This window comes from Microplitis demolitor, chromosome 8, assembly GCF_026212275.2.
Source record: "Microplitis demolitor isolate Queensland-Clemson2020A chromosome 8, iyMicDemo2.1a, whole genome shotgun sequence".
Lineage (NCBI taxonomy): Eukaryota > Metazoa > Arthropoda > Insecta > Hymenoptera > Braconidae > Microplitis > Microplitis demolitor.
This window is the reverse complement of record NC_068552.1, coordinates 13,966,540-13,990,190: the sequence shown is the minus strand read 5'-3', so window position 1 is coordinate 13,990,190 and position 23,651 is coordinate 13,966,540. Positions and strand designations below refer to the sequence as shown.

General features: G+C 33.1%; 1 protein-coding gene across 10 annotated transcripts in view; it reads right to left on the bottom strand.

Moving 5' to 3' along the window:
* The window catches only part of LOC103573241 (protein muscleblind), a 264,440-nt gene that overhangs the window by 136,851 nt on the left and 103,938 nt on the right, over positions 1-23,651 (bottom strand). For all 10 annotated transcript variants that reach the window (XR_008404112.1, XR_008404113.1, XM_053741219.1 and 7 more), the window contains exons 2-3: positions 14,867-15,973; positions 14,152-14,471 (exon numbers count right to left, since the gene is read on the bottom strand). Coding sequence is in view for 8 of the 10 variants with exons in the window: in XM_053741219.1 (XP_053597194.1) it covers positions 14,152-14,337 (186 nt within the window). In the remaining 2 variants the exon portion in view is untranslated. The remainder of the gene's footprint in view (positions 1-14,151; positions 14,472-14,866; positions 15,974-23,651) is intronic.

Below are 23,651 nucleotides of genomic sequence, written 5' to 3'. Positions count from 1 at the left end.
CATATATATTTATATTTATATTTGTATATGGTGTATATATTGATAAATGGGATTCCCAGAAGTGCACAATTGTGACTAGAAAATACACCGGTTAAGTTTTCAAACAATCACGTGGCAGGAACAGAGCACGGGAATACAGGAGAACTAGCAGGTGAAATGCCAGCGGCGGCACGGTGAGCCAAAGGATGCAGTCAGCTGACAAACATCCTAGGAGTGGGAAATGAAGGCAACACCGTCAGTGAAGAGATGGAGTACAGAGGAATACGATGAAGAGTAGGAGGAATAGGAACAGGACAGTTAATGGAAACCCATTGTTCGCTAATCAAATCATTCGCCCGTTGCATCAACGACCAACGGACACAGCAACACCAGTGTACTAGTAAGAGATGCTAAAATCCAACCCAATAGAAATACAGGCAGCAACAAGGAGGGTAAAGAGTCGAGGAGGATCGGAATAAACTCTCTATGCATCGGTACACACACACGAGCCAATGGATACTACTGTAATTATTGTCCCACTATATTACCATTTCAAGTACCCTTACTATGCCCGATTGTTTATTTTTATTTATTTATTCTTTTTTTTTTTTATTTTCGGGACTAGATGAAGAATATAAATCGTAACGATAATTGCAATTGAACCAGCAGATATATAAGAAAAAAAATATATAATCAAACAAGTAAATGCTACTATAAAAATGGTGATTTATCACCGCACGTGGGAAGTCTCGATAGATAGTCGTCTAGCTCTATTATATTGGCAGACTAATACTCATATGTACAGACACATTGCCAGCATGATTTTCTCCTCTGTGTGTTATATATTTTGGCCTGGAGACGATAATAAAATGTGTAGTCGAGTATGTAGTTGAATGAGCGATTACATATATGTATATATACAGATATATTGTAACGAATATTCAGTGGATAGATAGGTATAAATATGCAATGTATATGCACATGTTTATGTATATATGATGAGGTTGGATAGCGCGACGTATACATGTGGTTTATACACTACAGCTTGAGCATTTTTGATTACTAAAAGCTATACCTCTGGTTAACTATAAATTATCTGTCGGTATGAACTTAAAAAATAAAAGTAAAAGGAGGATAACTAACTGCTTCTAGAATTTCATTTCTCGAGTCGAGTGTATCACGATTACGCGAGTCACGAGATAAACGTGATTTCAGTTTTTATTCACTTTTTTTTTTATGTTGATACTGATGCTCTTTTCACCAGTTTCATATTTAAATTTAAAAATAATAAATATTAATAATTAAGTATACATTTAATAAAAATATTAACAAAAAATTATTTTCACTCGACTAAAAATTTTTAATTAAGAATATAATAACTTTTTGTCTTAAACTTTCTTTGCAGTAGTTTTTTTTACTCCATTTAAACTAAAAATGTAGAATGAGCTCGTTGATTAAAATATTAATACTAAAAATTAAAAGCGAAAGTAAAATAAAAAAAAAGCAATATAATAATTATAATTTTCAGGAAGTGTACAAAAGAAATGCCAAGTTGATATTTAATTTAATATCTCTAAAAATAATAGATAATAAAATATAATACTTATTCAGTATTTGATTGTCTGCATAACTTGTAGACATTGTGGCGCCACGTTCAAGTATAATATATATGTATATAAGTAATATAGATACATAGTATAAATGGTATTGCAAGACGAGTAAACGAAACATTGTGTGTTCGGTGTGGCACACGAAGTAGAGTAAAAGCGAATGGCATATAATATTAGAGGCCACGACGACGACGACGACGATGCGATTCCCCTGAGCACGGTTTGATGACGCCAGTATATGTACCAAGCAATAAGTACACGGGAGAGGGTTCGAATTACGAGTCGCGCGCGTACGAATCGTCACTCCCTCCTGGCACGTGCGTGAGTAACTCGGGTACTCACGCATTAAGAGAAATATTATTAAGGGGGATGAGAAAGATGGAACAAGAGTAAAGAAGGACGGCATGATATACGTATACGTAATTGTAAGTCTAAGTAGATATACATATACATATACATATACATACAATATATTAGAGACCAAGTAACTTGCCCTCATTTCCCGGAAGACTGTGTCTGCAATTTCGATACCTCACGCACATCGTGCGTGGCACCGTCACGTTTTATTACCCTACTGACTACCAATTTCAAGCATAATATCGCGGCAATCTAATTTTCAGAGTGTACATACACTACACAACGTGTGCACTGTACAATGTACACTATATTCAGTAGTTTCAATATCCATATATCTATATTCTGTTAGGACTTAGGACACGCAGCAGTCACTGCTCAGAATATCATTATGGATGTCGAGAAGCCGTATATAACAATGAGAAACATCAAACCAAAGACATAGAAAACAACTGAGACAGATAACAGAGAAAGAGAGAGAGAGATAAAGAGATGTAGATGTATTTAAAATAAATTCTACTCTATGATAGCAGGAGAAAGCCTCTTAATTCGGTCATGGACATCATCTTAATGACCTCGTGACATTCGCATACTGCCGACTCAGCGTCGTCGTTAACTTTCGAGTTTCAGTGGAAGAATGAGTAAAATTGTATCCCTTAAAAACAACAATAGTAGAGTTGGCAAAACTTTGATATGTCATAAAAAATTTATAATGAAAAAATAAATAAATAAATAAAGTATGTAATATAAACAAAAGTAAAGAGTAGAGTCGAGTGGAATGAAGTTGTATTGAGGCTACAGGACAATTGCTAAGAATATGGATGTCGTCCTCGAAACCTACTGAACTCTACTCTCTCATTCGGCACTAAACAACACAATATACATATATATTTACATATACATATATATATACAAAGAAGACAAAATAATGTAACGTTTTTCTCGGTTGGATGACGTCGCAGTCGTCTGGAGCAGCATAAAATAAATGGGCAAGCATCGCGACTGCGTGGCCATACCAGTCACCCTAAAGCTCTGCAGAATAGCTGCTCTTGGTTCCGCCAGCTTTATTACGTGTCCTCTACCTACATACTCTCTTGCAAAAGAGCCCCTGCGGGACTTCTCGAGTTACCGCTGACGGTGTAAACAACCAGTCGAGAAGAAGGAGACGAGGGGCAAGAGTATGCCAAGCTTGCTGACAATATAACTATTGTGGATCTTGTGAAAATGGAAAGAGTTTTGTTGTGCTCCGTTGATACCAAGCGCTAAATTACGCCAACAGTTATAACGCTATACCATTTATTATTTACGTTCATGCTTGGATTCCTCTACACACTAAATAATATTTAATATGTAGCATTACTTTAAAAAAATTTTTTTTTTAATTTTATTTGGGTTAAACGGACAATATAATAAATTGTTATTTAATTTATGATACTCTTCATTATACATATTATTTATGTGTTGAGATTATTATTGCTGGTTAAAACGCGATTTTTCGATTTCTTAATGTCGCTTTTGGTAGGGGAGAGGATGAAAGAAAGCAAAAAAAGATAAGATGCGCGTGCATGGTAACCGCTGTTGCTGATGCTGCTCCTGCACAGCAGCATCCAACAGCACTTTGGAACTCGAAGGTCACATAACCGAGATGAGAGTCAAGACCGGTTCCCCAGCTTGGAAGAACTCTATCTTTCTCTTACTTTCTTTCTTTTATTCTTTCTCCAATTTATATGTTTTAATCTTTTTTTTTTTTTTTTTTTCTTCTTATACTAACTTCATTTTTATCTATCGTATTCTCAGTGACGCTTTGTCTGCAGAGAGTGGATACTTCATCCAAGGGATTTAGCAAAAATGCGAGACATCGAAAGAAAGTGAATCGAAAGTCCTAGCAAACGTTTTTTTTACTCATATTTTCTACTTATAAGAAGATTTTTTTACAAGAAATGAGTAAAAAAAAATAATAAAATTAAATGAAGAATAAGAGAAATGAAGAGACGATTGCAAGACTCACTAGTCAATATGATTTTACAACTCAACTGTACAATGTTAAAACTCTTGATATATATTTATTGAAAGCTCAGAGCTTATGTCATTTCTATCTTTGTCTGAGAATTGAAACTTTACTACAAGTAATAAAGAAAAGTATTATTATTATTATTAAAGACTTAAGACAGAATTTGCAATTTATATTAAAATAAAAATATTTTTCTTACTAATCATCAATAAAAAAAAAAATAACCTGACATTTATAAATAAAAAAACGTATAATAAGACATCAACATCAGCTCAATTACTTTACGATGATTAATAATTTTAAAAATTATACAATAACTTGTATTAAAAAATATATATATATTTTTATATCATGTAGATTTACTCGGTAATTATTCTCTGATGTTAAGTCATTAACACCAGAATATATAGGAACGTTAGTGAGCGGATATTAATTTGAAATACGACGGAGCAACGATGGCCTCGACGCCGTGGGCGATATTATATGACCGTCTGACTTAGTGTAGTCTCTTTTCCACTGTCTGCAGCTAAATGTACAAAAGAAACGATCGGGTCATAAAAATTTATTGAAATAATAACAATTAAATAAAATATTTAAATAATGAAAAAAAATGTTTATAAAAAGTTATTGTTTTGGTAATGTAGAAAATAAAGAATCGAACGACTGTAATAATATCGCGGAATAACGAAGAGAACGACGAAAAAAAACTGAGCGAAAAGAACAGAACAGCGAGAGAATGTTGGGATAACGAGAAAAAAAAAAAAAAAAAAAAAAAAAACGAAAAAAAAAGTGAGAAGTGGAAGGGACGTGTCTAACGACAATGCGAGCATAGTTTCTATGAACAATGCTCTCATTATGTGGATGTAGGTGTGCCGCGTAGAAAAGCATGAGCTATCCAATGCGCGCAATGCGTACAATGGTGCTAAGCAACGTCCATATGTCCCTCTACGTTTTCCTCTTTGTCTCATTTCCTCTTCTACCAGTACTCTGAGTGAAAGCCCAAGCTTTGGCTTTAACAATAAAGACTCTATGTATATGTATATATATATTTGCTGGTGCAGTAGGAGCATCATCGACTCGACAGAACAGCAGCAGTAGTTCTTCTATCAGTCACTTCGCTAATTGTCGTCCGCCTACTCTTCTTTTCTCCTACTCTTATCTCGTGTTTTTTTGTCTTTTTGCTCTATCTCATTCGTTCCCTCAGGTACGTAATCCCCAGTGAGCAATCCAATATGTTAGATATCCAACGCAGCCAGAAACCCAGACTTTTCATTGAGTGAAAAGAAGGAAAAGGTAAAAAGTAAAAGGGAAAAAATTAGTAAATGGAGAACCAGTAAAAAACAAAGAAACTGAGTCGTAGGAAAAAATCTATGGGTTTTATTTACTTTTTTTTTAATTCTTTGTTTTAATTGACGCACACTCAGCTCAACCAAGATACTCCAGGTGACTCCATGTGGAGGCGTGTGGCAAAAGGAAAAAAATAAATAAAAAAACGAGAAAATAAAAGGGTAAAATGGAGAAAAAAAAATAAGATGACGAAGAAACCAGAGTAAGGGTTTTTCTCTGACATCTAGTCCAAAACGATTTCAAGCCAACGAAGCCACCCTCTTGTCCCAGAAAACAAAAGAGCAGCGGCTGTTGCTCGCCCTCTACTCTCTTCCGCCTTTCTCGTTCTTGCCTTAGCTTACCCATCTCTTCTATTCTTCTATACAACTTGCTCATTTTTTTCCCCCTTTATTTTATATTTTTACGTCAACGTTCTCTTGTTCCGCTTGTCTCGCGAATCTTTCGCAATATCGATTATTCTTCAACAAAACCAACAGACCAGTTGAGCTTTTAATTCTCCCTGGTCACGTCCCCAGTGTGTGCCTTAGTTTTAAGAACGAAAAGAGTAAAAGAGCGTACCTTAAAAAGTACCGTTTTAAATAAAAAGAGTATCATGAATGTAGTCCTCAATTCTCTGTCGGATTAATGTCCCATGAGCAACTCTTTTGCTCTTCACTTGATGGCCACTATATCCCTTACCCGGACATCGAGATTTTAAAATAAACGTTGCGACTTTGCAATTCATTCAGTTGGGAAAACTTTATACTCTAGAGACAACACCATTTTTTTTCTCTTTTATTTTATTTTTGCTCTCGTTTCCGTAACCACGAGCTGGAAACCACTGAAGATCAAATTACTAAAAATTTCCGCAACCTATAGCGTTTTTACTTTTTTTTTATTTTTTATACTCCGATACAAATCTATGTCATCATCTCGACTTTATAAGAAAACGATTTTATATACATATATATAATATATAAAACTGCTGGTGGTGCACCTACGTGTCCTCAGTGTATCATTCGGATAAAAATACCAATATGAAATCCGAGGTAAGCCGATTCTTCAATACTCCAAGTAACTCGATCGTCACTTGCAATCTCTAATTTCGCGATGTGGTACACATTGAGATAAAAAAATATAAATAAATATATGAAACATATATATAGAAATAAAACCCATCCAAAGAAGTGGTATATAAATTAAATATACATATAAAAAAAAAAAATTTCTTAATCTTTTTTTCGTAAATTATCATCACACAGCTTCAGAAAGAATAAAAAACCTAAATATCAAAGTATAATGAGAGACGATTTTTCAAAGTCAGAAAATAAATAAATAAAATTAAATTTAAATATAAAAAAAAGATTAAAAAAAAAAAAAAGCAGATTCGTGTATCCTCTGGTCCCGTAGCGTAACAACGTGCAGACTCTGATATGCAAATGCATACGACTGCGGTTGAATTTTATCCGAGTAATCTGCCGGGTATAATTCGAAAATTCAACCGGGTCCCTGATGTGTGTTGCACCAGTGCACCTATACTGTACCTACTCTACTGTATGCATGTGTTGTACCAACGATGCACAAGAGGTAGAATTGCACAGGGGAGTGCACAGTAATTAATGCATTGTTAATCTACTATCTCTCACCATACGGCAACCAAAAGTGTGAGGATGAGTGAAACAAAATGAGTGAAAAATTATATGAAATTGCTGAAAGTAACTATGATAAAATGCAAGTAATCAACAGCTGGGAGTCTTTTTTCTTTTTTTACAGATTTCATGCTTCCTAGTTTTCTACATTTTTTTTTATCAAGTATGTTACATTTAGTTGATAACTGGATTTAAATATTATTAAAAAAATATAAAGTGGGAATAAATTAATGAGCATAGAAAATTATATGGATGAGTATTTAAGAAAAAAAAAATATAAACGCATAAATCAACGATGAACAGGTTGATTATTTAAGAGCGTTGAAGATAAAAAAATCAAACAGGTGTCTAGAAAAAGCTAAACGGTACATCATGTTACTTAAACGATTATAGTTATTAAATATTACGACTTCACCTCTAGTGAGTTTAAAAATGTAATTTTTAAATTAAACTCTCGACAACTACCGAGCATGACTACTACAGACTGATGTTGTGCTCTTGCTAAATTCTTAGAACTAAAGTTAGTAAAACCTCAGTAAAGTATGCACATCAAGTATAAGAGATTGCGATGAATATTACAGAAAGTCCATTTCAGAAATCCAATACTCTTCAACATTCGAGTTTAAAATTTAAATTTAATTAAATTAAGTCTAAAGTTTAAACTCTTGTCGAGATCTTTAAAACATCTCTTGCAAGTATTTGTGCTCATTTTTTATTTTTTATTTTTGTTATTTTAACAAGCATTTTATTTTTTATTTTTACCAACCAGTCATCGGCTGTAGCTCTTATATTTGATGAGTCATCTTAAGGAAAGTTGTGTATTACGCAAAATTCACGATATCTATCTATACACTACTACCATGCTCATAAATTATATCGTATGTCTTTCTCCCTCTCTCTCTATCTCTCATTCTTCTTCTATATATATGTTTATTTATTTATTTATATATAGACAGAAAGGACATTAACTGTTGTAAGTTTCATACAGATGATGAAGCTGCTGCACAAGGCAAGCAAGTAAAGTAAAGTAAAGAGAATCGAGAGACAATAAACTCTGTATAAGCAAATAGGGTCGAGTGGTGGTTCGTGGTTCTTCTCTTTCGTTCGTTCCATCGCGACACAGCGAATGCGCTTGCGGCATATATAGGAAGCGAAGCATCTAAATAAGGTCGAGATTATAGTACCAAGAGATGTGATGGTGTAGTAGTCACTGTATAGTAACTGAAGCAGTAAAAGAAGTAGTAGTTGTAGTAGTGATGATGGAAGTATGGTAGTAGTAGTTAGGAACCATCCTTGACTCCCTCTTAACAACAACCGTACGAGTCAAGTAAAGGGAGAATGGAAAGCAAGAGAACTTGTTTGGCCGACGAAAACGAACGCACGTCTATACATTATGTATGCGTTGCTCCAGCAAATATATATATGTACGGTACCAACGATAGGGTAGATAGAATGAGAGCAAGAGAGACGAATAAATTTGTACTTGAGTGCCTGAGTTAAATACAGCTCCAGCAAATGTATTTGCCGCTTTCCATAGCACCCTTGTTTTTTGCATATCCGTAATTAACGCGCCACTTGTGCATCCAAATTACTGTATATATATGTATTGATATATATGCATACAAACAGACCAAACAGTGAGAGCCGTCGACTGTAGACCAGCACACAACAGAAAAACATCCATTTAATACTTGAAACTAATTATCTAAATTATTTAGCTTAGTCATCATTAGAGCAGTTTCTGTTTACATACACGATGCCTTACTCTGTAACCGATATTCTATACTGAGTCTTTGTTGGGTCCTTTTTTTTTTGACTATACCTACAACTAACAGTACCTTTATTATTTAATCCAGTAATTTAATCATAAACATTTCGATGGTTTAGTTTTTAGTCTGTATTATATCCTCTGTTTATAATGTTTATTATTTATATAATGTAGAAAGAGAAGAGAAGCGAAGCGAAGAGAGATGATGATGATTCTATGAATATATCAGTAGATATCATATTTCAAGACGGTATAGATGTGCTCATAAAATAACATAACGACAGTGTAGTGTTGGTCTGTTAGATAAAGAAAATACATATGAATAAGAGTGAGGATAAAAAGAGATGAAAAGAGACGTAGATATATAGGGTATGCATTGGATGTGAGACGTGTTTTTTATTCTTTACCGACCACCCAAACTATACAGTGAACTCTCATCTCAGGGCCTGAGGTTACACTCGGCGAATGGCTTACGAACAAATAACGCGTCTTTGCTATTATTAGGCTCTCTCTATATCTCTATCTTACTCTCGTTTACTCCACTTACTCTTTCTTATACACATACATTACATTATATACATTAGACTACTCTCACTCGTGGCGCGACGGGTTCTCTCGTAATGGCGGAAGTACTTTTTGACTGTTGCCTCCGCCTCCGGGCGACTAAACGGATCGCCGAGAATAGAGTTTGGTTGGTTGGAGAGGCGTGTTTTCAAAGCTTTTTTTTATACTCTTATTAATAATAATATTATCATTATTATTATTATTATTTCTTTTATTTATTAATATGCCTTATCATTGTGTCTCTCGTCATCTATTATACTTGTACAGCGTTTTATGTGTGATATATCTCGGGTTATTTTTTATATCTTTTAATACCTAAAACTCTATATCAATCTTAATACAGAATACAGACCCAAAACCTCTCGATTTATCTTGGATGCGGTTGGATATTATATAATACATATAATAATATCAAAGAGATTTATCAATCAGCCGGAGGCGCGAGAAATTTTTTTTTGTACCATAACGTAACACTCTGCGAGCCCTGAGGGTATTTTATTTTAAAATAAAATTTAAAAACCAATTAAAACGTTACATAAAATATGAGACTGTAGTGAGTGCATGTGTGTGAAAGATATTAAGATATCTTTTTTATATCAGCAAATGGAGGTGAGAGAAATTCAATAGGGTTCAATGTACCCCAAAATCGATAACACATGACGGCATATAGACATACCATACTGACCATGGAATGCCATTTGCGTGCCTCTACTATCCGCTTAACATCTCTCTTTCTCTGTTAGTCTCTCTATTGGTTGGTTGTAATGTCACTCCTGTTCTACTCCTCCAACCCTCTTTGCCGTTCCTCATAGACCATTCTATTACGCAGAGACAAGCACACCGACTAATGTCGTCCGGCCGTAAATTACCTACGACGCCGATAGATTGTACCACTCGTGTCCTTGATTCCCCGGTGAATCTCAACAGTAAATTGTCTCTAGACAATCATTGTTATTTAACTCATTTTTTATTTTACTTCAATCATTTTTTTTTATCATCATAATCACTTTATTTTTCAAACTTGACTCTCATTACGATACAACAATAATAATAATAATAATAATTAATAATGATCCTAGTTAGCAGACAATTAACAATCTTTGGATTTTGGTTTCAACAAATAAATTAAAAAAAAATAAAAAATAATAATATGCACTTGCAGAAAATTTTAAAAACTACAAGTGCAATTTTTTAAAATATTTTTTTTTTTTTTATAATTTATCATTTAAAAAAAATCCAAAAATTAGTAGACATCGGCTGACTTGAGTATCATAATAATTATTATAAAAATAAAGTCAAATGTATAAGACTATATTTATTATTGATGACTAAATTATCGCAAAAGATCAGTTTCCATTTTTATGTTTGTAAATTTAAATGTCTAGACTCGTATTTTTTTGCATTTAAATATAGACGTCAATGTAATACTTGTTTAATAATGATGACATTTAAATGAATAAATTTATTAGTCTTTTTAAAAATATATAAATTTTTTACAAATGAAACTAAAGTTGAATTTTTTAAATAAAAATAATTTTCCACGTACATTTTTTTTTTTTAAATAAAATAAAATTTAAATTTCTATAATAAAAAGCTTAAAATATGTTGTAATGAAAATATATTTTAGGTTTTTTTTTTTTTTTCCAACAAAGGAATGTTGAAATACCCAAGAGACCCCGTGGTATTTTACCCATTACTGAATTAAATAAAAAAACCGTAAATATTTAATAAAGAAAGAAACAAAACTTTATATTTATAAGTTATATATACTGCAAGTTTGTCTTCCTTGATAATTAAATACCAACAACTTTAATATTCCATTGAATACATGCTAACTTCTGACGTCTGTTTACTTGATTGACTGACTGACAACACACATAGGTCAACGTTACTGGCATAAATATCAGTGCCCGGCTTGTAAGATCAATTTTTATAGACCAACATGACTCTTGTAATTTACGATGCCAAACAAAAGATTATTTTTATATATATAAATATATACGGGAAAATATATTGTAATGACATAATGATCGCGCATGGGAGTTAATCATAATGACGGTGAGAATTTTCTGTTGTAAAGGAATCAAGTCGATATATATATATATTAATAAGTAAAGTGAATATAAAAATAGAAAAAATTTGCAATCTCACGAAAAAATCAGAAACTAAATGTCTGCAGGCTAATAGTGGTGAGAACGGAAAGTAATTTCACCCTCTCGTGTTGAGCGCATAGATGTGGGTCGAATATATATAACTAAACTAGAGAACTACTGAGAAAAGTGTAACATAACACACGAGTAGTATATAGGATATGTGAGTAGAAAACAACGTCTTTGTGGGGGTTGTAAATAGAGTAAACTATGTTGGAGGTACCAACAGCAATCGTACGTTTACGTTTAAACTTCATCGTTACACACACTGTCGTTACTATTTCTTTTTTTACTTATTCTATTCTATATATATATATATATATACATATATATTAAGCACGAAAACTAACAGCTAATGTAGTTTCTAGCTGTATTTTGGTCGTAGTAACAGACGCGACAGGTGCAAAGGCGTGGCAGCTGTAGCTCGTTTTTCGTGTGTCCGTCAGAGATAACTTGCTCTGTTCCCTCTTTCTCTGTTTCCACATGTTTTGTAAACGTGGAATATCAAAAATGTACTTTTTTTTAAATTTTAATAGCAAATAATAATAAATATAAATGATATCTAAGCCGTTTAATTTTTAAATTATCATTTTAGAAACGGATAAAAATAAATTTCGATTGACGATAGGAGTTTTAACCAGGAGTAAAAATAGAAAAAATATTTAATAACTGTTAGGTATATTTGACATGGTGACTTAATTAAATTTTTTTAACAAACCACTAAAAAATGTAGGACACTACGGTGGCAGACAGGTAAAAAAGAAATGTCAATCAGAAAGCAAGTATATATAAAACTAACTGACCAATAGAGTGATAGCGTGAGGGTGGCTTTTGCAAAACCCGGATGGACATCTGGCCCCAAGCTTTTTTGGCAGACATTTATATATAGATATAGATATAGATATAGATAGAAGTAGGTATGTAAAGGGAGTGACACTCCCTTTCCATTTTCCCTATCCCTCGAATCGTTGATTCCTTTGCCATGCGTAACGCCTGACAGCTGAATTAATTGAAAGTTTTAAGGTAATTGGAATCGATAACGCCGCTTAGTAAATGGGGCGAATTGTAGACTGGCCACTCATAACGTCACCAGAGGGTTAAATCACGAGTAAATTGGAAAACCAAAGAGACATTTTCGAGGATTGATAAATCTCAGTAAAGTTTCACAGTTGATTAAAACTCGATAAAGTTATTGAGAATATTTTAAATAAAAAAAAAAGTAAAGAGAAGGGGAAAGAAAATATTTTAAAAGATAAAAAAAATTATAAAGACCAATGGAAGTATATTTAATGGTGAAACATAGTATGGGTCGTAAGAGCGATAACTCTAATTGTCGTCGTCATAATTAATTGAACTTGGCGCGAGAAGATCGTCGTTATTCACGCGACGAGATGATGAATTCTTGGACGACGCGTAAGGAAATAAAACGAAGATAAAATATAATATAAAATAAAATATAAAAAGTAAACGATGAGGAGGAGCTAAGACGATAATGTAAGTTGCCGGAGCATTCGTGGAACGAGGTCGTAGTCGAGCTACGTCGGACAATGTCGTCTTTCAGTAAGTATACAGACTCACGACATTAATACCACGAGTAAAAGACGATGTATGTTGAGTTTTTGAGGCTGGATATCGAACGGACAGACGTACAAACCAACGAAAGGATGGACGGACGAACGGACGGATGTTTCCGACAGTAAAATGTACCCGAAACAGCATGGCTTACTCACCGATGAGTGTTAACCAGTATAAAAAGTCAGACAGAACAGCAACAAGGCTTTGGTGTCGCGGCGGGAAATTAAATTTCTCGGAAAATGAAATTTCTATCCATGCATATCACTACGACAGGACCATTATTGTTATTCAAAGCTATACATATGTGCACATTCTTTGGCTCTACTCTGTCTGTCTGTATTTATTTTCAACATATAAATTTATTTATAAATATTTTAGCGCCATCACGATAAAAAAATAATGTAGACATGTATGTTTGAATAAAAATTTAACAAACGAGAAAAACATGTAGTTGGAGAGCACGATCACGCCGGATTACGTCAATCACTTGGCCTGTTCGCACCCACGCCTGTCGCGCTCATTAACAGCGGGTTATGCAATCAATTTCGCATATATCTCGACCTTGGGAATTATATATTATACTCACAATAAATCTATCATACTATTATTTTCTTTGAAACAATTGTTGCAGATATTTTTTATGTCCATCACTAACAATAACCTCCACAAAAAAAAAAAAAACTATTATTCTGCATCAACTATTTCAACGTAAATTATTTTTTTTTTCTAATTTAAAATAAAAATAGTTGCCAGTAAAATAACAAAACTACTTGTTATTCGTCATTGACAAGCTTTTATTGGCCGCGCACACGATAAGAGGCATATATATATTTATATATATTGGTCGCGATAAGCTGAAGCAGCTTACATACAGGGAATTTCTATCAGCTTATCTTGCTTATCTTTCCGATCAAGCCTTCAAGCTACAGTGTTATATTGTTGTATACTATATTCTATATTCTATTATATTTATAATAATCAGAATTTATGTATAAGATAATATATTACGTTTTAAGGCAAAAGAAATAAATAAAATTCAATTAAAAATAAATAAAAAGCATGCATTAAGATAACGTGGTATGTTAAATAGGCGGTACCCATTATATATAAATATATAAATATAAATAATAATTTTTGTAATAATAATAATAATAATAAAACTCACCTTGATACTGTCGTAGCAGGCTGTTACTCGTCCATTCTGCACCTCGACGTTGGCTGGTGGATGAGCGAATTTGCACTCCGTATCAGGCCTGGTGCACTTGTTGCGTTGAAACTCTCGGCACACCTCAAGTTGTAACCAGCGTGAATCCTTGCCATTAAGTAGGTTGTTCATGTTGACCATTGCCATCTTATTATCCTCGTGTTAATTGGATTGGTTTGAATCCTCGTGTAATCACGCTCACTCTTCAACTTCTTCTTCTTGTAATTTTGTTTTTTCGTTAACTCGCCAGACGTCGTCAAATTACAACACGCGCCGTTTAACTAGTTTATATACATCGATGTGTGTTAGTATTTATGACTGGTTGACTTTATATTTTATTTTGTAAAATACTACTATTATTATTATATTTTATCTCTTTATAAATCAATTGATAAGCAATCTTTTTTTTATAATAATAATATATTACTGACGAATAATAAAATCATTCAGTACAAATTCTCAATCATTGACTCATATTAAACTTGTTTCACGAGCTACAATCTTGATTACTCATAAAACAGTAATATATGTTCTTTTTTTTTTTTTTTTTTAATTATTTTTTTTACTTTACATCATGCATGCTAATAATTATTATTATATGTTTAAAATTTAAATCATTCAATCATCAATCACACAGACTTTATTTTCGTCAGTAAAATAAATTAAAAATATCTACCTTTTAATTGTTTTATTGCCGTTTACACCCGATGAATTATTTTTCAATATTCAAAGTTATAATTATCCTTTAATCACACTCTTTGTATTGGATTAATAATGTTATTTGTTATATTTGCTAACTTTATTTATAGCAAATATTATTTAATACAAGTAAATAATCAATTAATAGTGAGGTATATTCAATAATAACTTGTCGCTAAATCCATTAATAGATATCGACTAAAGTAATTTATATGCATCGACTATTTATAAATTATTAATCTTCCAGTTGCACTGAATTTTTTTTTCTGGCGTCTCGTTGCTCGATTTTGGTGTAGGCCGTAAGATTAGGCCAAGATGAGCTGACAGTATTGATAATTACAGACACTTGCACAAGATACCGTGATCTGGTTTTTAGATTTAAATATTTTTCAGTTCAATGCCAAAGCTCTGGAAAAGCTTGGAAGCTGTAACGATCGGCAAGTGCACTCACTAGGCTTTAGCAACAGCAGTTGCAGATGTACAATGACAGATACTGTAATAGTTATTACAGGAATCAAAAATTCTTTAGCCTTTTAATTGATCTTACAAGAGTCTGCTGTTTAAATGGCTGTTGCTGTTGCTGTTGTTTTGTGGAGCAGAAGACAGACTAGGTTGATGTGTGTATCGCTGTTTAAACTGCTGGACGTAGTATATGTCAGTGATCTGGTTTCACTGCTGCAGTGCGGCTATGTGGGAAAAAAGGATGTGCGAATTGGGTTATGATGGTAGAGGATAAAAAGCAAGGGAGGATGAAGAAGTGGGTGCGACGACGTGTCGGTGTACTGACGGGTCGAGAGGTCGAGTTGGGTTGTGAGTAAGGTCTTCAGATAGAAAGGCCAGATTGGGGAAAACAGAGCAGGACAGTGAACAAGGATAGTTAAGTGGAAGTTTTTAGTAAGTGAGAGGAGGAAAAAGAGAGAGAAAGAGAAAGAGAGAAAAAGACGGGACAAATATAAAAAGAGAGAGGAGGATAGAGGGGATGGGGGACCAGCGAGTTAGCGTTACGTCCCTTTCTGATCCTTGGATTTACGTCATTTATTCGGTCCACTCCTGGCACGTGCCGCAGGCGTACTCTGGTATTTTTCTGGAAACATACCAAAAAGCGAAATTTCGCGTTACTGCGGATGCAAAAGCTTACATTCAGGGTTTATTGTTTATTATGTATTTACTATGTTTTTATTTTACTTATTTTTGGTTACTGTTATAATATTTTTTGTAATGCAAGGACCATAGTATTTTCAAGAAAGAGGGAAAGAGAGAGAGAAAGAGAGCAATAGTTTGGGAATAAAATATAAATAAATAAAAAAGAAGCACGGCAAGTTTAAGTTTTTTACTTCGAAAGCGCAACTATCGAGGCAAGCACGCTCGAGAAGCTAAGGCACGGAGGGGGAAAATAGTCTCGATCGATATCTCGATCGGCGCCAAACACCATATCGCGTGCGTTCAGCTCTAACAATCCAATTGCACGAATTTTTGCCCTCACTGTCGTGATACTACGCTATTTTAATGTATGCTAGTTACTCCTTTTGTTTCTCTATACCTCCTTCTCCTCATATTTTATTACGTTATACATATATACTATCCAAATGTACATATTATATACTATTGTAATACCTACTCGCAATATATGTATATCTATAGGATGTACATAATGTGTAACGCAATATTACCGAGTAAATTGTTAGAGCGACTTGTTACCTTTTAGATTATGATCCCTGATCGGGGGGTAAGAGTATCAGGCGCAGCTGTCGTCGCCACTTGCATAATGTCCACTCACTGATTTATTTCTACAAGCTATATTGCTATAGATTATATGACATATATCTGTATATATACATTTATGTTGTAAGATAACTATCATCGCCGGTTGTTCTGTCCAAAGTGAAACCACAGGTTTAATATAACCATTCTCATCCGGTGGAAATCACTTAAAGAGACTTATCGCGCACCTCCTCTTTACAGAGGGCCCATTGCTACCGTATTACACATTCAGTACCGGCTCAACTCATGTCTTGATATGATATACCGCCAGAAGGTATTTTCTCAAGTGTCCACATGACACATATCAATGCAGCTGTTCAACTTTGCTACATATATATGTATCTGTATGTAGTAATAATAGTAAACCTACTTCGAGATGGTGGATGATGATGATGATATGAATACTACAGTACTCACAACTGTATGTATATTACAAATATATAGAGTAGTTTGAGTTTATCATACTGACAATGTGAATGTTATCATAGAGAGATCTATAGACGCAGACGTAGTTAAATTTTCGAGGCATCAAATAAAGATAATGAACAAACAAAGGGATAGAAATAAATCGATAAGATTTTTATGTATGTGTTTATGTTTATGTATGTGTGTGTAGATATTTTTGAATGTGAATGAATGAGCAATAGAAAGTAGATGAGACAGAGATCGTAATTTTCCCGACGAATATTCTGACAAGCCGCTTACACTAAGAAGGTCGAGAGTTGAGACTAAGCGATGTGACGTCTTCACTTGTCGCATTTTTATTATTTTATTTTTTGTTCTAGTATATAATATACGAGCGCAAAAACCTTTTATATAGCTTTATATATATGTATATGGAAAAAAAAAAAAAAAAAAAAAAAAAAAAAAAATTATATAACTATTCAAATCAAGTATGGCTGAGTTGCTCTTCCGTGATGAAATTGTTTGCAAAAAAAAAAAAAAATAATAATAATGATAATAAAAATTTATTAGTGAGCAAAAGCATGCGACGAATTTAGTAACAGTAATTAATTTATCTTTTTTTATTAGCAAGTTTGAACTAATTTCGGAAGGATGATTGTGATTATTATTAGTTATCACGCGAGTTAAATAAAATAGATTGATATGCAGATTTACTGGCCCATTGTATACCTGACAGGAGAATCAATACCGTATTTTTTTTATTTTTTTTGTCTAACACACTTTGCTGTCGTTGATGCTCGTGTTTGTTTAATCCAATCGACTGAACTGATTTGATTACGCTCAATTCAAAGTATTTTAGGATATTAAATTAATAAATAAAATTATTCAGCTTTATTTTTCAACATTTTTTTCTGCTTCTATACATTCAGCTTTGATTTTATCATTTCAACAAAGTTTAAAAAATTTTAATTCAATTTTCATTTTAGCTTTTTCACGTCTATTACTACCCGACAGCCTTATTAAACTACATTTTTAAAACATGACCAATTTGCATCAACTATTTCAGCTTTGATATTTAAGCTGATATGAATAATTGAATTTCAACATCCGTTTAAAAAAAAAGCTTCAATAATAAAAATTGAAAGAGATGAATAACAATAACAATAAATAACTATATCAATGAATAGAGAGAACGAAAAAGAAAAAATAAATTTATGAATATTTAAAAATCCCGGGAATATGATACTGCTCGTCTTCTCAAGGGTCCTGTAACCGAACCGGTCTATATCACTGTGCTGTTGTTGTCATTCAGTTCAACAGAGTCTGGTCAGAAAACCATAGACCTCGTTATCGACAATTAATACCAAGCTATTGAATATGCACAATGTTGGCATATATGTATATGCCCAGCAGGTCACACCGATATATATATATATATACCGTTAAAAGTCGTAATTGTAGTTGTTGCATCCTATATGTCAACACGCACATATATATATATATATATATATATATATATATATATATATATATATATATATATATATATATATAATTAACAAATGATGACTTGCTCGCGTTACAACTAGTGATGCGAAATGACGATCATTTTTAACTTTGGTCAAATTACGAGCAGTTGACGAGCAAATGCTCGTCAATTGACGTCATTTTTTTTTTTTTTGTCAGTCACAAAAATTCATGAGCATTTTTTTTTCTTTTTACGAAAATTCCTCTTAAAAAAAAAAAAAAAAAAGCAACTTATTTTATATGAAACCTAAATATTTTAAGTATTCAGAATAAAATTTATCCAAAAATTCTGACGATAATAAATAAATTTGGCTTGCTCAACTACTTAGATGGAGAATGCCAGTCAAAAATTTTTCGTTCATTTTTTGGTCAAATTTTTAATAATTTTTTATTCTCATTTCGCGGGAATCGACATTAAATTCAAAAAATGACCGGCGGTCATTTTTTTTAGTTGGTCAATTGACATCAAATGACGAGCAAATGACGAGCATTTGACGGGCACATGCTTAGCTTTACATCACTAGTTACAACATATGAGTATATCGTCACACCTATCCGTAATTCTGTAACTCTGGACGTTATTAATTTTTTCTAAAATATATATCAAGCTTACTGGCTACTGTACACAGTTATAATTTAAAAAATAAATATAAGTGAGTAATAAAATGTATTTTTATATCAGAGGATGTAAATATATATAGAGAAAAAAAAGTAATAAAATAGATAGGATAGAAATAAAGTTTTATCGATTGGATAATGCGATCAGCGGACGCAAGGCCAAACACATAACGTTAATTTGTATTGATTATGCATGCTGTGAAGTGATTGGTCGATATGAAATAATGATAAAAATAAAAACTAAAACAAATAAAAAAAAAGAAAAAAAAAAAATTGAACGAACTAAACGGAATGGCAAAACACAAAAGACTAAAAGCGATCATATGGCTGGAATATCAGGGCACACGAATGATAGGTGAGAGCTCTTTGACTCTTTCCGTCTGTAGATAAAATTCGAGCTAGTCATTTGGAAATGTTAAAAAATCATTTCCAGGTCTATGGTTTATGTTGCCTGCCCATTTATTCACTTTTGCTGTTCGTGTTATATTGGCACCGGTGGATATATATACGATATTGAAGCTGCATCATACACATACTTTAGTTCACACGATCAAAAATCTTTACAAGTGAGCGCGTTCATCGACATGTCAGCCATCTAGTGGTTAAATAATAACGCGTTCAGAGTTATAAATACAAATCACTCATGATATTCATACAGTACATTTAGACAAAGCATCAAGTACAGAGCATATACAAATATATATGTTAATATTAAATAAGCGAAACGACGTACTTAGAAGACAGATATATACGCTTGGTCAACCAGTTAACTTGCGTACTTATAAAAAATTACACATTGTTATATAGTATGCTATTCAATTTTGCTCAATAATACCAACTATGTCTATAAATATTATTATTATTGTTGCAGTATTATTATTAGGAAATAAAAGGATTAAATATTGCTGATGAAAAACAACAATTTATCATTTTTCACAATAAACTATACAGCTTAGTAGGTAGTTATGAAAACAACGACGACGACATCAAGGGCGGACCCCAGACTTCACGGCCTGGTTCCTTCGCCATAAGAAAAACAAAGAACTGATTCGCAAAAACAAGTACCAAAAATTATTTTTATTTTCGTAATAAATTTTTGTTTAATTTTTTAAAATTGCAAAGTAATAAAAATACGAGAGAGATTGATTGTTTTAAAAGCTGATTGTACATCATGCAGATTCAATGACACAGAGATCGATTAGTTTAGCTCATAGGATAAATAAACAAAAAATAAAAAAAATATATATGAAAAAGAACATATCGCGGCAACAATTATTTTAAAAGTGGGCATTAGATATATACTATCCACCATAGTACTATATACTATATGTACAATACGACTACCACTCAGTGTGACAGGGAGACAGAAATAATAGGAAATAGAAGTGAACAAGCACAGGTGGTCATGTGAAAATGCACATGAAAAATAACGAGTCGGTTTTTTACGTATAACACATCTCGTTACTTTTTCCAGTCGAAACATTTTTTTCGAGCACACATACACACACGCGCAGACCACCACCACCACCACTAATACATTCGAATAAGCGAGAAAAAAAAAAAATTAAAAAATAAAAAAGTGCACTGGCCGTAACTATAATTCACTTACGAGGCCCACAGTCGCATATATATGTATATAAATATACATATATAGTTAGAATGTTGATGGGTAGAACTGTGGTGATGCTGTTTCGGCTGGTCCACGGGCAGTGCTTTGCCGGCGGGGGTTAAAAGTGGAGCTATAACGGCAATTTAACGAAAAAATAACGCGGCAAACTGATGATACGGGTGTATCAAATGTTGCCCTGGCTCCCCGCAGCTCCAGGATTATTCGATCTCTGGTATCGTATGAGGTAAATAGAGATAAAGAGAGAAGTAAACAGAAATAAAGTGCCAGAGCGAGAGAGTAAGAGTGAATAAAAAGACCACGGCCCGGGATAACGCTGTCATGATAGCGGTTTTACTGCACTCCAGTAAGTTCCGTGACCAGTAGCCTTCAACAATCACTTTTTTTATTAATATTTTTTTTTTTAATAGATAAAATAAATTAATACACCGACTGTTATATAAAATAATAACAAGAGTAAATATAACACCCAAGGCTATGACATTTTTTTTTATTCAGTATTTTACAGCTGGAATCAAATACGAATATTGTTGCTTCATCGTAAACACATCGATAACATACGAGGATAGATTTTCGAATGATTTATAGAGCCTATACTACCACGCACTGGATGTTCGATGGGCGATTATATGGATTGGAGATTAAAGTCGGCGTCAGAGAGTCGGTAGAGGAAAAATGACGATATATATATGTATTTGCAGAGGTAAAAGTAAACGCGAGTAGGCGAATAAAAAGTCGACGCACGTAAACCTTCTCCTTGTACTGTCCAAATGCAGAGATTCGATCGGAATCTCTGACGTGACGAGGATCGATCGAGTATGAATCGAGAATGCAATGGGGATCGATTCCAACAGAGTACTGAATTGAAACTCAATTACGAAATTTCAGAGAAAGAGAAAGAGAAATGAGAAAGGAAGAGAGAGATAGTTTGAGGGATTCTGGTACACGTGTAGATAGATCGAAACTCGGACATATCGATAGAAATGGTCAAAAGCGAGTGACTCGATATGTAACCCAAATATCTCTTGCAGTTCAGCTGCCATTATATATTTGGAAAAGATAAAATAAACATAATATATATATATATATATATATAGATATGTAGATATGTAGATAGAAGAGTAGGCTATACATATATACTGGATAAATTTTGAAACTCCCAAGTTCCTGATGTGCGAGAATCTTCTCGGCAAAATTATGATAATCTAACTGCCGTATCTTGTACATATGTATGTATAATGTATAAATATATATATACACGTATATATAAATAGAACATATAGAATATACAGTAGACAGCTGGAAATGAATATAATAATTGTAAATGTGAATTGTAAAGTTATGAGATAGTATGACCAAGTTTTAGTGAAATTAATTTACACACCTAATATATTTTAATTTATCAGTTTATACCATTATATAAATTTATCTCTAAAAAAATGAATTATACATGTACGAGTTTATTCAAAAAACACACACGGGCTCGAAAATATATCAGGCTAGAATTCACGTGGTTAATTAAAACTCCATTTGATCAATTTAAAACTGTCCGACAACTAAGTTAGATTGATACTTGACAAGATAAAAAAAGATATATATATATATACATAAGAACAGAAAAATATATATTTGTAGGTTATATCGGCAGGTCAACGGCACCTTTCTCTTTACCTCTCTTAGCGTATTCGCACACGCGCGTGACCAAGTCTGTCACGACGCTAAAATTAAAACGAGGCACACCTACTATCAGTTTTGTTCACTCGACTCATAAATATTATAAATGTCGGGGTCAAAATTACGAGCACCTTGTCTCTGTATTCGCTAATCTAATATATAATATAATATATTGTAACGTACAGCAATTGTATCTGTACACAATATGCTACATATATTGTATACTATATATATAAAGAGAAGAAATAAGGTGACACACTAGTAGAAGATAAATATAAAATAAAGTAAAGAAGAGGATCGAAATGAGATATATAAGTGAGAAGGGTGGTATGAAAAATGTATATACAGATCCAGAGAAAAAAATGCTTTAAGCTCGCGTTACCAACCGAGTCCGTTCCTTTGTGCTTTCTCACTCAGTTGCATCCTCATAACACGTACTATTCTCATCATTCTCACTCTCCCTCTCCCTCTCCCACTCAATGTTAGCCAGCTATCTATAAAAAAACACACATACATTCATATACATATATACATATCTTCTCTCTCGACTCGTTCCTTTTATTTCCAGAGATCTCGTTCCTATTTGTTCTCTCTCATTCTCTTCACGCTTTTCTCTCTTTTAACCGTTCTCCCGTCACGCGTCGTTTTAATGCAAAGATGCAACTGGTGCCACTTCCCTGTACGTGAAACCCACTAGTGTTGTATATTTATATATATATATAGTATGCATATGTGTACACTTAAGCTCTTTCATACATGTTTGTACATCGACATCTATACAATATCGTGTCGTTACATTTACCGAGTTGTACGAACTGAGGACATTGCACTGGGTGTTCTTAATTCAATGTAACATGCTACGGATAAAGTTTTAGCTAAAGAAAAAGTGAAAATAAGTATGAAGCATTACATTGTATCGGTATGTGTATGCAGATATGTAAAACAAAGTAGTGAAGAGTAAAATATAATAGCCATGAAGTATTTCATTTCTTATGTTCTTCAGTCTACTTTTACTTCACTATCGATTTTTCGCATATACGCGCAAGTAGAGGCAATGCGCAAGATATTACTTGGCGTTGAAAAAAAAAAGTGTTAAAATTGAAAAATTTTTAATGATCAATGCACAAACGAAAGGTATAAAGAAAGTCGG